Source organism: Saccostrea echinata, unplaced genomic scaffold, assembly GCF_033153115.1.
Source record: "Saccostrea echinata isolate AGI-Se365-2 ecotype Australia unplaced genomic scaffold, CSIRO_AGI_Sech_v1 ptg000032l, whole genome shotgun sequence".
NCBI lineage: Eukaryota > Metazoa > Mollusca > Bivalvia > Ostreida > Ostreidae > Saccostrea > Saccostrea echinata.
This window is the reverse complement of record NW_026889781.1, coordinates 564,109-581,300: the sequence shown is the minus strand read 5'-3', so window position 1 is coordinate 581,300 and position 17,192 is coordinate 564,109. Positions and strand designations below refer to the sequence as shown.

At 31.0% G+C, this 17,192-nt stretch overlaps 1 protein-coding gene across 1 annotated transcript in view; it reads left to right on the top strand.

Annotated features, from left to right (window-relative positions):
- The first annotated feature begins 590 nt into the window (after window positions 1-590).
- Window positions 591-17,192, top strand: part of LOC133197840 (chitin synthase chs-1-like) — a 43,099-nt gene continuing 26,497 nt past the window's right edge. Inside the window, exons 1-3 of the mRNA XM_061334029.1 lie at window positions 591-673; window positions 8,041-8,142; window positions 9,102-9,188. Of these exons, the coding sequence (XP_061190013.1) occupies window positions 623-673; window positions 8,041-8,142; window positions 9,102-9,188 (240 nt within the window). The 5' untranslated portion in view covers window positions 591-622. The remainder of the gene's footprint in view (window positions 674-8,040; window positions 8,143-9,101; window positions 9,189-17,192) is intronic.

Below are 17,192 nucleotides of genomic sequence, written 5' to 3'. Positions count from 1 at the left end.
ACAGTAACAAAAAACAGAAAATATAGCCATTTAATATGTTCGAGTCATGTTGATGACGAATATAATGTACTTTAATCTGTCCTGCTTATGAAATCCATGGTACAAAATACATAAAATCTTAACACGAGAAAAAATGTTAATTTTTTGCAACATTTTGATGTTAAAAATGTAAAAGAATTATTATTTAGGTAAATTGTTGAATTAAGCATTTATTGTATATGTAGACCTACTTGTAGTCATGCTTATTTGTAATTATTTGCACTGGTGAGCTGCAAAGCTTATAAATAATAAAGACCTGGGAATAGCATCTCGTTCAGGATCGGCGTTCATTGTGATAACATATCAAGTGTGAACACTTAAAAGGCTCCTGCATGTATTTAATATTTATTGCCAAATAACACGCTTAAATTAAGGGAAATCATCTTTAAAAAATGTATCTTTAACAATTTTTGAGTTAACATTAATGACCCCGTTTGCTGAAAGCAAGTATTTGAACAGGGGATCTGTTTTCAGGTTCCTTTAATTTTTGACACACGGAAGTCGCAAAACAAACGGCTACCGGTTATAGAGATGAATGGTTAACTAATTTACTGAAGCTTGAAAAAAAAAGTTTAGCTGGAAAATGTCAGAGGAAAAAGGCCATTTTTCGCAGATTTCTGAAAGAATTCTAGCCGTAAGTATTTACTTATCTGTTATTCTTCTATACATTTTTTTTAAAGATTTTGACACGAATACCAAATCAAATAATCTGCGATGTGATGAATAATATGTAAATATGAAAATATATTTCATTGTGAGAATAATATCGGGGGAGGGGGGGGGGGGGGTCATACATTTAGAAAATTATTAAAAATTTGACAAAATTCAGATTTTTCTTCAAAAGAAATGCTAAGCTTTTTAGAAAATCCGCTTTGATTAAAATATTACTATTGCATTTTTTTGTGAAGAATTGAAAACTTTTGGATTAGTATTCATTAAAAGTGGAAAGCAAAAAAAAAAAAATCGATGTATTGAATAACGAATACCTAATAAAAATCACGTTTTTTCATCCGTGTTCCTTAGCTAGAAATAATGCCCTATGTGCATTAATTCCTTAATTTTAAAACCTGTCAAACCTGTTAATTATTTCAATCGCCTAAATATTGTTAAAATTTTGCCGACTGGGCGTTATAGTCAATCGTTTCAAAACAAAATAATTTGATGTTTAAATCAAACTTCATTATTAAGGTTGAGTGATTTGCAAATATAAATGCACAGATAATGCAATGTAGGAAATAGAATTTGTTAGCAGAAATGGTAGATATTTAAAGCAAGTTTTTCTTTAATTTTCAGCAAAATGATGTTACTTGTCCATGGTTTTCATCTTTTATTTATTTGTCTTAAATTATCAACTTAGAGTTTAAACCCTTATTTTTGAATTACATTTTGTGCTAGCATTTTTTTAAGAAACTATTAATGTTCTTCAAGTATATGGCACATATTTAAAATGAAATGAGTCACATAAAGTAATGCATTTGCGCTTTTAAGCATTTGAAAATCAAACTGTTAGTAAAGACAGGGGATTAAGTTAACAAATGCATGAGATCTTTTTGTGAACGGCTGAGAATATTAAACAAGGTTTGACACAAAAAAATGTCTTTATTTTATTTGGATATGTATGTACACATATTACATGTTAAAATGTTTTCTATTCTTTTGTGCTTTTTTAACGTTCAAGGCAAAAGATTTTTTTTTTTCATTTTTAAGTTATTCCATTAAGAAAAGCATTTCTGGAAGAAAAAAAAAATATATACACTGATTTTGACGAAATTGAATATTACACCATATATGTTTGATATGTCGATCAGCAAGAAAAAAATCTGAAAAATCTTTAAACATTGTAGCGAAGATAGCGAGGGAGATGCGACGAAGACGAAGAAACTCGCCATCACAATATATATGCTTTGTCATCTTATCACATGTATTAAGTTATTTTGTTCACAAATTTGACATTATAATTTCTTGATCGACAAACATTGCAGTAATCAGATCTCAGATTCTAAATGTTTGCAAAAAAAAAAAAAAAAAAAAAAAAAAAAAAAAAAAAAAACGAAAATATCTCAAAGGCTTATGCTTACGACTAGCTGATATTTCTACAGTAATTAAAAAGCACTTTATGAATTCCTTTTTTTTCAGCATTTTCCGTAATTAAGCTGCATTTGTAGTTGATAAATCCGTTACATGTAATAGTGTGCAAATTCTCATCGCTCTATCACTGAATTTTCAACTACGACGTCAGAGCAGTATTTCGCCGAAATCCGATTGAAATATGCATATTGCTGTATTTCAATTTCAACTCTCAATATCTCTTAAGATATGCTTTCAAAAACGTTAATTGTATTCAGTAATTTAATAAATAAGGTTGTAGGTAATGTTTTTCATAAAATTACGATTTTTGAAAAATAATGCGATAAGTCTTTTAAGGCTGTAATTCATGAGCAGGGGAGGCATAGGAAAATAATGACTGGACATTTGATTTCTCTTCTGGGGAATTGGGGGTAGGGATGGTAATCCGTCAAAATCAAATGAAATTTCTTCATTTATTGATCAAAGTTAGATAATGATTTTTAAGAAATACAAACAAGGAAAAGAATTATCAATTTGTCTCAATTACAACTCGCTGCACGTTTTGTCCTTAACCCTTCGTCTTGCGTGCAGCATAAAAAAAGAGATTTTGCAAGTGCATGTCTTGTGGAAGATATAAAGGAGATTTACATGTATTACAGTCTTGTGATCCGTAAGATAGATGCGCGATTTTGCACAAAACGACCGTAAAAAACATGGACATTCTTTTTGGTCACTTTATTACCGTGCCCAATGACCGTGGATCTTTTTTCTTTCTTTTTACTTTGATTTTATTATCATAATATTTTTCACCATTATTATTATTTTTTGTATCAAACCTTTCGTCTTCTTTAAATTTCTAGACCGTTTCTTGTTTGTTGAACAAAAAAAATTAGAGCTGATAAAGATTTCGCACTTAGGCTCAGACAAAGAATTAAAAATTATAGTACTGTTCTGTCGCCTACCCCAGAGTCAATTTTCAAAAGTTGATATATTTGAATGATTTCTCATAATTTTAGATATTTGTGTGATTTTCATAACAGATGACTTACTTGGGTAAACAGAGATAATTCTACAATTTTGGTAAAACTTGTGTTTTTCGCTATAGAAATCAACGGAAATCATTTTCAACCCCCCCCCCCCACCCGTGAACCAAAAATTCCTTTTTTTACAGTCATTGTGAATTGTTATTTCCCTAATTCATGCCAACGCTTTTTGTTGTTTAACGTGTTGGGGGGGGGGGGGGGGGCATATGTTTCCTGACAAAAACAACGACCTGGTGATTTTTTTTAACAATTTCAATTGAGATTATAAATAAATGTACTTTATCAATCATATTTGTTGAATTTTACATAGATTAAATATACAGAAAGATTTAAAGGTTATTTATCCATTTTATGAGTATCTGAAAACCTGGTGATGTTAAAAATCCCAATTTTAATGGATAAAATTTTCGATCCCCCTTCTGAAAAGACCTGTAAATAAGAACAATTTACTTTTTGACACTCTTTTGAAAATTATTAATCAATTACTAATGTCCTCTTCTTTGCATTCAAATAACTTTTAATGACTAAATTGCCATTTATATTGAATTAAATGGGTTTAAAATGTAGGCGGGAATCGAGAGTTAGCGTTCGTAGTTCTTTCAGTTTCCTTCTTTTTTTTTCTTGTATGGGGGGAGGGAGGGACTTATCAGGGTCAGACCTAATTGCTAAACAGGTTCTTTCAAATTTGTAAAAACAATTATGTGCTATAAATAAAATTTACACATAAAAGTGAAAAAAGGAAAAGTTGCTAATTTTTTAGTAGGATATTTAGAAAGAATATTTTTTTAATTGCTTATGCGTAATTGCAATAATAATTCATGAAGTGCTTTACAGAAAAGAAACTGACCTGCAGATTTGGTGAATTTATTAATATTATCATTTTATTTTTATTTTTGATCAATATACCTTGGCAGATTTTAATATTTTAAGGGGGAAATAAATATTTGAACTGTAAGCACCAATTTTCTTATGTATATTCTTTGCATGTTCAGACGTAAAGAACATTTAACGATTTTTTTTTTAAATATGATAGATATACACTGCACGTACAAGTATATGTTGATTTAAAACATGAAACTATACAGTACCCGCATCGTTATTCTTTACAAGATACACGATACGATAGGATACACGCACGATACGATAGGATAAACGCACGATACGATAGGACACACGCACGATAGGACAGGATACACGCACGATAGGATAAACGCAAAACACGATAAACGCAAAATACGATAAACGCAAAACACGATAGACCTGATAAACGATCTTCACGATAGGATAAACGCAAAACCTGATAGGATTGTTTCAAAATGCGAAACGTTTTTTGACAAGACGAAAAGTTTCCTTTTTGATATACTGTAGTATGATAATTTTAATTACTTACAAAGCCGCAATTCGAAATGATAAAACATTTTAAATTTATCGTGATAAAACATTTGAAGTAATGATGCTTTGTAAAAGATACGGGGTTTTTTTGTCATAAAATTGATCGTCATCAAATTCAGACTGTAAATATTTTAAGATTAATTCCACTCTATGATGTAAATTAGGCGATTTTTTGTGTAATTATTATAAAAATGCCGAAATTCCATCGAATCGTTAAATTTGAATTTTGAGTCGTTTAATTACGGAATTTTTTAATTTGTTAGTGTCAAAAATTCCGTAGACTAGCGATGTTTTACACCCAAATGCAATAAATTCACGAAACGCTATAAATATATTCATTATTTTAACAAATAAATTATGAAATTCATAACAAATATTGATTATTTTTACGGAAGAAATGTAAAAAAAAAAAAAAAAAAAAAAAAAAAAAATATTTGGATTCAATATCTTTTGCTAGAAGTCTGCGATGTATCCAAAATCGGCTTTAATAGCTTATATTTAAAAATTCAAATTTTACGAAAAAAATTACTAGTCATAATTTAGAGGGGAAAAAATGAAAAATTATTGTTATAATTAATTAAAAGCTAACGCTTTCTCCTACAAGTTTTTACGAATTTCCTTTAATTTATATTTTATATAAATTAATTTGATATTTTTAAACTTGCTGAAATTGCTAGTTGCATTGAGACAGAATGTGCACTGGACTGTGATTAAATAATCTATCCTATATAAAATACATATGTCACACATATCCCGTGCACATATACATGTAGAAATTATTTATTCCAAGTACATACATTGTATATGTATATATGAGGAAGGAGACCGGCCGAAAGAAATCTAATTTAATAAAAATTAATGAACGTCACAAGATCTGTCATCATCTATTAATAAAAAAAAAATCGCATTTCCATTCTTTTGTATTTATTCTGGTATTTTTAATGTTATAGGCATGTAAGATTAAGAAGGGAGCATGCAGTCGTATACCAAAAAATGATACAGTGTACTAACTTGTGTAATATACAGTAGAAATATAATGCTTATATAATATTGCCCATCTACAATAATAAAGTCTTTAGCCTCTTTTATTTGCTTTTCAAAACATTTCTTTTTAGACCCCCCCCCCCGGCCCCCAAATGAATGGTATTGCTTTCTACGCGTGCTTGTGTTATAAGCATTTACAATAACAGAATTTGTATCTATATAGACACGTGTATGCTAAGCCTACAATGTATGTGAATATATTTATTGGGTACTTAAACTTTGTATTAATAACATTGAATGGTTACATACACTTGTTTACAACATACTAGAACACACACAAAAAATAAATAATAAATCAATTTCCACAATATGAAAGTGGACTTTCGGATTGAATAATTGTCAATTATTGCTATTAGACTTTGTATTGATTGTTACAAAACTTATCTTATATAGGACAACATCGGCAAAATTAGACAAAACTTGGTAAATTATGAAAGTCTTAACCCCACTTAAGGCACAGTCAGCGGAGAAGGGAAGGGGGACCATAACCATTCCAAAAAAAAAAGAAGGTCCGATTCAAAAATCAAAATCTGACTTCTTCAATATAGTCATGTATTAAATGCAATCGATATATAAACACTAAGAAAATGAAATTCAAGGTATTTACCAGTCTTGAGTATCACGGCAGAACCGAGCGATTTCTTTTCTTTTTTTATTTATCTCTGAGACGCCTTTAACAACGACAGACAACACAGAAAACCCGAAGATCCAGAAGTGCTGTTACAGTACCATGAGCGCAGTTTTTTTTTAATTTGATTACACCAATCACTTTTATGACTGTAAACCTATAAAAATTACACAAAAGTATACAAATGAACTAAATCAACGGAGTTTGGGGGACAAACCTCGCCTATATTTTATTTGATTCAATTATTCAATTTTTGATCTGTAACGGAAGTGTACATTTACCAGTTTTCTTAGTATAAAATCCTTTATTGTTAATTAAGTGTTCTTCATACAAATTATGAACAATATCCAGAAAATAAGTAGATGTATTTCATTGAAACCCAGTAGGAGTCAAGGTAAATACTTGACACCAGGTGAGAGAGGAGTTCAGGTATGTCTACGTTGAATACACACGGGTCAGTCATGTTGGGGAAAGGGGGGGGGGTCTTGACCTGACAAGAAGACCGTGTACTGATTAGGCAGGTACATATACAATGTAGGTGTCAGTTCTCTTGTCACGGGGCGCTTCCACTTGTCATTTAGTTAGGTATATTTTAGTTCATTTCCAAGTCGAAATAGGTAAGTTGTATAATAAAAATTAGTCTGGTTTTGTTTATCTATTTATTTATTTTGTTTTGGTTTTGTTTTTTTTAATCTCTAAGTGCAGTAATTAAATATGAATGGCAAACATCTATATTATAACATATAATTATCAGATGAAGACTTGAATGGAGCATGTTCATGTCTAATGAATTGTCATTAAACTTGTAGATAAACATAGAAACAAATGAATAAAAAAAAATAATAAAACGGAACAACAAAACTTGCGCGCATAGACAAAATTTATGTTTCTGTTATTGATAAAAAAAGGATGAATCTAATACAGATGCTGCTATTTTCTTTTTTCATTCATAATTTTTTTTTTTTTTTTTTTTTTTTTTTTTTTTTTTTTTTTTTTTACATATACCTAATGTTTTATGTTTCTATAATTATCAAAACAAAGTTAATAAAGATCTTGCTTTTGTGACTCTGACTGTGTAAAGGGATTTATTTATAATATATAATATTTTATTTATTTATTTATTTTCTTAAACAAATATACCAGAGTTAGAGTATTAATTTCTCTTTTTGTTCAACAGTTAAATTGATCCTAAATAAATTAACAAAACGAAAAATGAACTCGAGATAACTCGGGTGTTTCTTTTCAAGGTAAAGATAAAAAGCGAGGGTTTCTGAATGCACACGATAAACGCAAAACACGATACACGATAGAACCTGATAAACGATCTTCACGATAAACGCAAAACCTGATAAACGGAAAACACGATACGATAGGATACATGCACGATACGATAGAATAAACGCACGATTGGACACGATAGAATTGTAAAGATTAACGATGCGGGTACTGTACGTGCAATACTCAAATCCAAAGCACTTACCATAAATGTACATACTAAGATTATCTGCACTGCACGCGCATGGAAGATGTACATCATGTACATGTATTTTCCTGTTTCATATAGTTGTTCGCCAGAAAAATGCCTAAATATAATTATTTAAGATGACAAAATACAATGTACATGTAGTGTGGTATACTGGTAATAAAATATTATCTTACGTGTTTCACAAGCTCTTCCTAAAAATATACTTTTAATTGCCAAATGTAAACAGAAAACCGGTGCATTTGCTTGGAATTGCTCCAAGTGTATAGCATGTAGTACATTTATTCAGAATTTTTTTTAATACTTACATGCTTCATGATATACTTTTTTAAATCACATTTCAGAAGACATTCAATAAAAGGACTTTTCAAGCAAATTATTATGCTGGCTTTGATCAACCACATTTTGAAGTTCCGGAACCCGATTATGGCGAAACACCTATTGAGGTAAGTTCATGTATATAAATAAGAAAAAAAAGACAAGTAGCTCAGTGTGAATAACCATCATAAAAGAGAGGTTTTATTATTATTTTTTTTTTAATTTAATTTATGCCACAAGTAACTCACTGTGAAAACCCATCTTAAAGAGTAGTTTTATATATTTTTCAATATTATATATATATATATATATATATATATATATATATATATATATATATATATATATATATATATATATATATATATATATATATATATATATATATATATATATATTTATGCCTCCTCTTTTCCCAACTGCTATGAAAAAGGGACAAAACACATATGTATATTGAAGTTGTGTTTTATTGATCAAAGTAAAGATTTTGATCAATCAACAAAAATGTAGTTAATATAAGCATCAAAGGTTTCCAACAAATATGGACAATTGTTCTTTACACATATAAAATATTTCTTACATACATGTATAATAATAACAGAACACAAACTCTATATTAACTACTGTTTGCCAAAAAACTATTGTAAAAACATGTATATACAGTTTTCTTCATACAAAATCAAAACAAGAATTTAACAGGTAAATACAGAGAGTATACAATGTAATTTTTGTCTTAAATCTTCTAACCTTGGCAAAGGTGGGGTCAATCATCCACCAGTTGAGAAGATCATGTTCATGATGATCTTTGAAACGACCCCAACCGATATATATATATATATATATATATATATATATATATATATATATATATATATATATATATATATATATATATATATATATATATATATATATATATATACCTGGTCCCACCTTTGGAATTCCTGGGGGCCAGACTGTGCTTATGCCCTGTTCACTGAATTTGATTGTTTGTCGCCTTAATGAGATCGATCGGGGTACCTTTTATTCATCTTTTTTATTATCACTAATCAAGTTACTTTAATAACTTTATCATAATTTTCATCAGAATAATGAAATGGACGGCCTTAAAGCAAAGGTGGACCTTATTTCTGAACGAGCAGCTGAAGAACTACCGGAACCGGATTATGATGATGTAAAAGATGAATTATGTACAGTGAAACCTGACTAATCCGACATGCACCTGAAGACAAAATTTATGTCGGAATAGACAGGTTATGGGATTGCAAAATGTAAAGAACATTAAAAAAAAAAGTAGAATTGGAAACGACGATAAAGATCGGAATTCAAAGTAAAAGAAACTGCACATTGTCTGAAAGTTTTCATTATTCACACATTTTTAGTTTCTTTTGTTTTTGTTTTCAGTGCAGACGGACTACTGTAAACCCATTATTATTATACGCAACATAATTTATTCGCGAATCGCCAATGATAAACTGGCCCACGACGATTAATATCCGCGTCTGAGTTTTCCTATTTTATAAACCTTTTAAGGTCTTGCGTTTTATATCTAAATCTTACAAAAATTAATGATTTTATTTGTTCATTGGAGCAATGAAAATAAAGGCGATCTTTGATCAATGGAGCGTTGAAGTGTGAACTCTTAGTTTCATTGTTTACACTGGTGGGGTAAAAAAAATATAGTCCTGTACCTTTCCTTGGTTAACAATTTGCAGCTAATTAATTATCTTCGAAATAACAGCGAGTTAACAATTTTCTTTGTCCAGTTAATTGGTATTTAAGGACATAATTTACGAGTGGTTTTATCATTGCTTATACGTTTTACGAAACCTCATTAGGTGTCGACAATAATAAAAAATTAACATAGGTAATCAAAGATTACGAAGCTCACCTCGACGAAGGTTATCTATAAGGAAGGCAAATCTCACATCATATTTTTTATAGTTAGTGTTCATCCCAAGATCAATATCCATAAAAATTTGGTTTAAGAAGGATTCATAGTTACTTGGAAATAGACCTGCTCAAAACTCTTAACCTGTTTACTAATCAAGAAAATTTTGGTCAGTTCCAACATCCAAAGCAAGTCTAGAATATTTCATCCTTAGATGCACCATCCATGCAAGTTTAATCATAACATGCCAAAATATTATATAACTACTCCAAAAACATTGTTTATTATTATAGTAATCTTAATCAGGATTTAATACAAGGTTAAAGTCACCACACACTATGACATTTTCACAATTAAAGTCATTAATATGTTCATGTAATCTTTCATAAAAATCAGGGTTTTAATTGTTTTGTCAATATATACAACGTAACAGAAACCTTTTCTCTTCAGTAATAAAATTTAAGAGAAGAAAATTACCACCCACATGTCCCTCTTCCTTAGACATTTTAACATCAAAGTTGTTATTAAATAGAATTGCTATACCTCTTGCGTTTGAGGCAAAAGAACTAAAGTAACACTCAAAACCCAACATGCTTCTGATATCATTTTCTATTTCAGGTGTACAATGTGTGTCCTGAAGGCAGTATATATATATATATATATATATATATATATATATATATATATATATATATATATATATATATATATATATATATATATATATATATATATATATATATATATATATATATATATATATATATATATATATTATAATTCATTCCTCTCAGATAATTAAAACAACTCTTCGTTTGCTGATATCCCCAACGCTTGAAAGTTAGCTGATTATATTTTCAAAGACATGATTGATAATTAAGAAATTTAACTTTGACAGAACCTGCAGCTTCTTTGCGAATTTTTGAATTGGAAAGAGAAAGAGAGTGTAGAAAGGACAGAAATAGTAGAACAGGAAAACGTTTGTAAAAAGCATTCGAACAGTTCAAAAGTTGGTGAGCTCGAAAAATGTCTATGGGCCATTCGCGTACAGGCAAAAGTCACAATTGGAATTTTAATTTTGAATACATGTGATAGTAAAACTTCGTCATCAATAGAATTTAAAGTTCCGGAATGTTCAAATGAATGGAATTTAAAATTCTGGGTTTTCTTAATTACACTTTTTTTTATTTGATTTTTTCTTCAAGATTGCCCAACAAGTCAAACTTCATTCTCTTACAATTGCCTCTCCATAAACATTACCATTGAAAAACCACGCATTGTCTATTTTGGGGTGGTCTTTTAGTCTGTTGATCAGAAGCCCGTTGCGAAGCGATGTTAAAATTGCAGTGCACTCTGTGCCTTCACTTCTCTGAACTACAAATACATGACGTCATGATGGAAAATTACCTCAAGTTAGTGAATGGCGATTATGTCTTTCTCTTGAATTCCCACAACGCACCCGTTTACTCGCACATTCTGAACCACTTCTATGACATTCTCTTTTCCTTCTTGAAGAACGCCATTGATTTTCCTCGCATATTGGACATTACGATTAGCAGTCAGATATGCCTCTCGAGCGAGTTGTTTAGTGTCATTCAGTGTCATTTAGTGTATTGTTTTTTATGGTTTCATTAAATTCCTTCATTTTATTTTCTAAGATTTGAGAAACAACATTTTGCAAAATGTTTTCTACTACCTTTTTAGGTCTTTTTTGGTGATAATGTCAGATTTAAGACGTCTGATTTCATCCAATAAGGATTTGGCTGTCTTCTTATTTTGAGCACTCGATTCAGATTTAACACTTTGTCTGGTTGATCTTTCAGACATTGTAACGGACATGAAACCGATAATATTTCTTTAATACCTTGGGCTGGAACAGGTATATAGGTTCACAGGATCGAGTGTCTTTTAATAGAAACACTGCTCATAAAAAATCTCAGGCTGAAAACAGGTCCAGAATAATCCGTTCTTCACACTTTAAAAAAAACAACTCTTTTTAAGTTCTCCTGATTCAAGTTTGGAGGACAACTTATATTTTGTCTACATATGCAGCATAAATATGAATGACTGCACTTTTTCGACCCATGACACCGGAGTCAAGCTCAAACGTCTTCCACTACTGGCGCATTTTTCAACTCCTGTATTAAAAATTTATTTTTAAAAAAACACTTTTTATCAGTTTTCATGGCAACATTGGCCATTTTGAAAATTCTGAAGAAAGATTCCGCATCTTTAATAAGTGATCATTTTGACAGTGGAGTTTCATTAAGATTGACAGAGCAATCTTTGAGAAAATGTGCGGACAGCGTTTTTGGTCGATCAAAAGCAATATGTCTCCCATACTTCGTCCGGGGTAACATAGTAAGAAACAATAGAGTCACTATAGGTCATCCTTTGAGAACGGAAGACCTAACTAGAAAATCAAACTTCGTTTGGGGAACATAAATATTCTTAGTTTCATTGCTAATGAAAAGGACCAAGCTCTGAATAGATCAAACTGTTTGAGGTTTTTTCTTACCAACGCCAAGCATATCCTTACAAAAAATTAAATGCACCTTTTCTACATCAGAACATCTGTGAAACCCCCAAACATGGCATTCTACCTTGTTCAGCAGCATGTTTCTGCGTTTTTTAAATTTTTCCATTTAAGTTAAATAAAGTACCTAAATTTTAAATTCATTTACAATTTCTAATTCAGCATTTTTATAGAACTAGGATTCATTATTACGTAATTAACATATACCACCACTTCTAAAGACGACAACCTTAGTTTTTGATATATTAACATAAAAACTCCATTCTTCAGTATAAATGCATAGTGTAGATTCGGCAAAAATAACCATGCCGTCTGCATAAATTAATATGAATAAGTTTAACATCTTTAAATCGATATAGGGGCAGTTTTCAGATATACAACCAACCTTGAAATCATTTACGATTAGTGAAAATAATATTGGTGATAATGTTTCTCTTTGCATAAGACCAATGTTGTTGTGGAAGTAATCAATGAGATAACCCTTGTATTCAACACAACTTTTTACATTATTGTATAGAGACTTAATTATCCTTAGCATTGTACCTTGGATGCCTAAATGAAATAATTTCTGCTATAATTTTATTCTATCAACAGAATCAAAGGCTTTTTGGAAGTTTAAAAAACAACAATATAATCTTTTCTTAGCAGAAAGGTACTTATCTATAAGAGATTGCAGAATAAAAATAGCATTAGTAGTTGACAATCCCTTACGAAACCCGATTCGTTCATCAGACAATATATCATAGGAATGTTCCCATTCTAGTATCCTATTGTTAAGAACACTTGTAAATAATTTACCAAAACAACTGACAATAGATATACCACGATAGTTATTAACGTCGCTTTTATCCCTTTTTCTAAACAATGGAGTAATGAAACATGTTGACCATGATTCAGGGTAAAAACCGGAGTTAAAAATATTGTTTAAGAATTTCTGCAAGAGTGGCAGCAATTCATCGCGGCATTTCATGAACAATTCGTTAGCAATACAATTTTCACCACAACTTTTATTTCTTTTTAAGTTTTTAATTGTTGTACATACATGTATTTCTTCAAACTGATCTCTGAATCCAACTCATTGTACACGGCATCCGAATAACATTATTTTTTTATGGTTGTGGTCTGTGTTAGAACCGAAGTTTTTAAAATGAGCAAAGAAATCTTCCAAAGTTCAAATACAGTCAACATTCTATGTCTTTTTTCGTTTTGAAAAGTTTAAAGAATTGTTCTGAATTCTGTTTCTTCAAAAATGTTAGCATATCGCCCTCATGACGTGTGTATTGTCGTGTAAATTTATATTCAATTTTTTTTAAGTTAATTTGGCATTTCAAAGAACTTCTCTATTTCCTGGTGTTTTATTTTCATTGAACTCATTTAATTTTTGTTTACACTCATTAAAAAGATGTTTACATTTTTCATTGAACCACGGCTTATCGTCGTAAATTTTTTAAAATAGTTTTGTACTTAAGCCTTGATAGGGTTTAGATTCGAGTACATCACAGAAAGGGAGTACGCAATAAGCATTCTCGATAGAAGTAAAATCTACGTCAACGATACATTTAAGTTTGTGTATGTTATTGTTCAAACACTTTAACAAGGCTGGAATTTTCGTCCTTCCACTTGCCTGACCTTGCAGTCACTCTACCGTAACAAATTGTTTACTACGTGGAAGTTATTCTGAATGGCCAAATCTCTCAATGAAGCATAAAGGAAACTGTAAAATTACCTGATTTGAACTTACTTATACCGGGATAATTGATTTTTTTCAGACAATATGTAATCAATCAAACTAAAACTTCTTTCACCATATAAAAAGTTAAGTTACCTGATTCGTCGCCAATTATTCTGCCATTAACTATTCGAAAGCCTGTAGATTAACAAAAAAAAAAACCCTAAAGTTGTCTATCCAAACCATTTGTACATTTATCTATATTATTACGCTTTATCAGAACCTGATCTTCATCATAGTTATCTCTCAAAAAATCTGAATGAGTACCGTCTGGTAGTAATTTATCAAATCTATTAAAGTTGTCACACTAAGCAGTTCTGGCATTGAAGTCTCCAAAAATATACAATGGGTCATCGTTCTTAAATTCAATATATGATTCCTTAAGTAATTGAAATTAAAAATGACATCGAGTTTTTCATAAAAGAACTATTTTAGGATGGAATGTAACAAAAAAAATCAAAATATTGGGGTTTCACATTCAACGTTTAAGCAGATTACACTATCAAATAAGTTTTAACCAATTTTATCTTTGAATTTAAAAAACTTTTTAAATAAATTACAATTCCACCACCTTTTATCATTTTCTGGGAACAATGAAATGTCTGTAACCTGCTAAGTGAAATTCATCGCCTGGGTTAATCTAGCATTCACAAAGACAAATGACGTCGTAGCTGGCAATCAGTGAAACAAATTCAGAAAAAGACAATTTTTCAGATAGAGATCTTGTTATACTACTATATAATACAGAGATTTCACTGCGCTCACTCTCATCGCGTCCATAAGCGTTGCCACTTGAAGTTGGGTCAGGTGAAAGCTCATCAGTTCTGACTTCCATCTCCTCTGGGTATTCATCTGACTCGTTAGGAACGTGAAGCTTGTCATTTGCAAGACGTTTGTCTCTAACAAGTTTACCCTCATCACCGAGTCGGTGCATAATGGGGACTAGATGTCTCCTTCGCTCACTCATATCTGCTGGTATTTGCTCCTGAATACCGTAAGGCTTGTTTTTTAACATGAATGCACGGTCCTTCGCCATAGCTCTATCTTGATTGTAAATAAATTTGGCCACTATTGGTCTCCTAGCTCCCATAATAACAGTAATTTCCAAAACGATGTACGTTCCTGAATTCAATGAGATTCTCGATGTTTAAATCAATACGGAGGAAATATCTTATTTTGGCTTCAGCATCCTCATCTCTCGTTTCATTGCCTAGCCCAGTAAAGACAAGATTGTTTTTCATTGAATATCACTGTAGCTCTGACACTTTCTCTAGTAATCCCTCCCGTGAATGCCTAAGGTCCTAAACGCTTCTGTGTAAACTCTCGATCATCTTTTTTTGTCTCGATAATGCACGGTCAACTCCTGTATTAGGAGAGGTTTTCTCCTTTTCAAATTCGTCGACTTTATGTGACAAAAAGTTTAAAGATTCTGTATGGTCGTTCGACGTCGATTCAAGGACCTTGACTCTTTTTTCCAAGTTAGAAACCTGTAAAACCAACTTCTCAATGACATTTTGAATATTATCTAACTTGTCTTCTTTGCTTAACACGAAATCTAACTTATGGTTTGTCTCCATTTCAGTACTCATTATATATGTTGATTGTTATTTTCTTTTTTTCTTCAAATTAAATTTTATCCAGGTTTTGATAGCTTCGGGATTTATATTCAGGATGGGAAAAACTCTAATTGCAGTACTCAGTATGGGAAAATCTCTAATTGCAGTACATCACATTTACCACTCCAATACAAGACAGTAGATTTTACTTTAGGCAAAATCAGTGTAATTTTTAATTATTTTAGCTATTTGTTAATTTTGAACGTTAATAAAGATATATTTTGAGAAGAAAAGGTAACATCATTTCTTTATTCTAAGGACACGCAGCACAGTTAAGGCTGCAATAAGGAAGCGGGGCCTTATTTTTACGGGAAATGCTTACTGACATCACACAAAATCCGATGTTCTTCAAATTACCACAAAATGAAATGATTTGCTATTTTAAACTGTTGGATAGCTTTAAACTACACCAAAACTTACTATTGCATGCATTTTTGTCGTTGGTTAAATCCCACACAGCAATATATAAACAATTCATTAATCGCAATGCACTTGTCAATGTGACGTCATATCGTAAAATTTGACGCAGTTTGTATGCAGTGAAAGGCGGATCAAGTTATATTTTATACAATGAAAAATGTATTTTGTAATTAAATAAACTATATTTGCAGATATTTAAGAGGCAAATAACTTGGATGCGATGTATATTTTATGATTTTATTCATATACTTACATTTCCTAGACAAGCGATACTGCCGAATATTTCTATGAAGGGTAATAGAAGGGTCGTAATAAATCGATATATGGCAAGGGCATACCCTCAATGAACAAGCATTTTGAGAGTATTGCATTAGCAATACAAGTCCCCTACCGGCAAGTGTAATCTGGTTCCCGTTAAGAATTGAAAATGCCATAATTCCGTCAAAAATCAATGAAGCGGGACGAAATGCAAACTTGATCTATAACTAATCAAGGTAAAGCCACATACCAAAAATCAGCTCAATATCTGAAAGCGTTAAGAAGAAAAATGAGGAAAACCCCTAAAAATTGAAAAGGCCGTAATTCCGTCAAAAATCAATGAAGCGGAACGAAATGCAAACTTGGTCTGTAACTCATCAAGATACACTCACATACCAAAAATCAGCTCAATATCTGCTAGCGTTTAGGAAAAAAGTGCGGAAAACCAAGTGGGACAGACTGACAGACAGACAGAGGGACAGACAGACGGACAGACGGACGGACAGACTCAGAGGAAACCTATAGTCCCCTCCGGTTTCACCGGTAGGGGACTAATTATGACAAGCTTTTACACATAAACGCAAGAGGTATGAAGATATTTGGAAAGTGCTGCGAACCTGATGATATCTTGCAAATGAATTAATTATATCTATACTTAATGTACTTGACCAGCAAAATATTCAACATACAGTCTAACAAACGTAATTTTAGCAATTATGTAGTAGAAT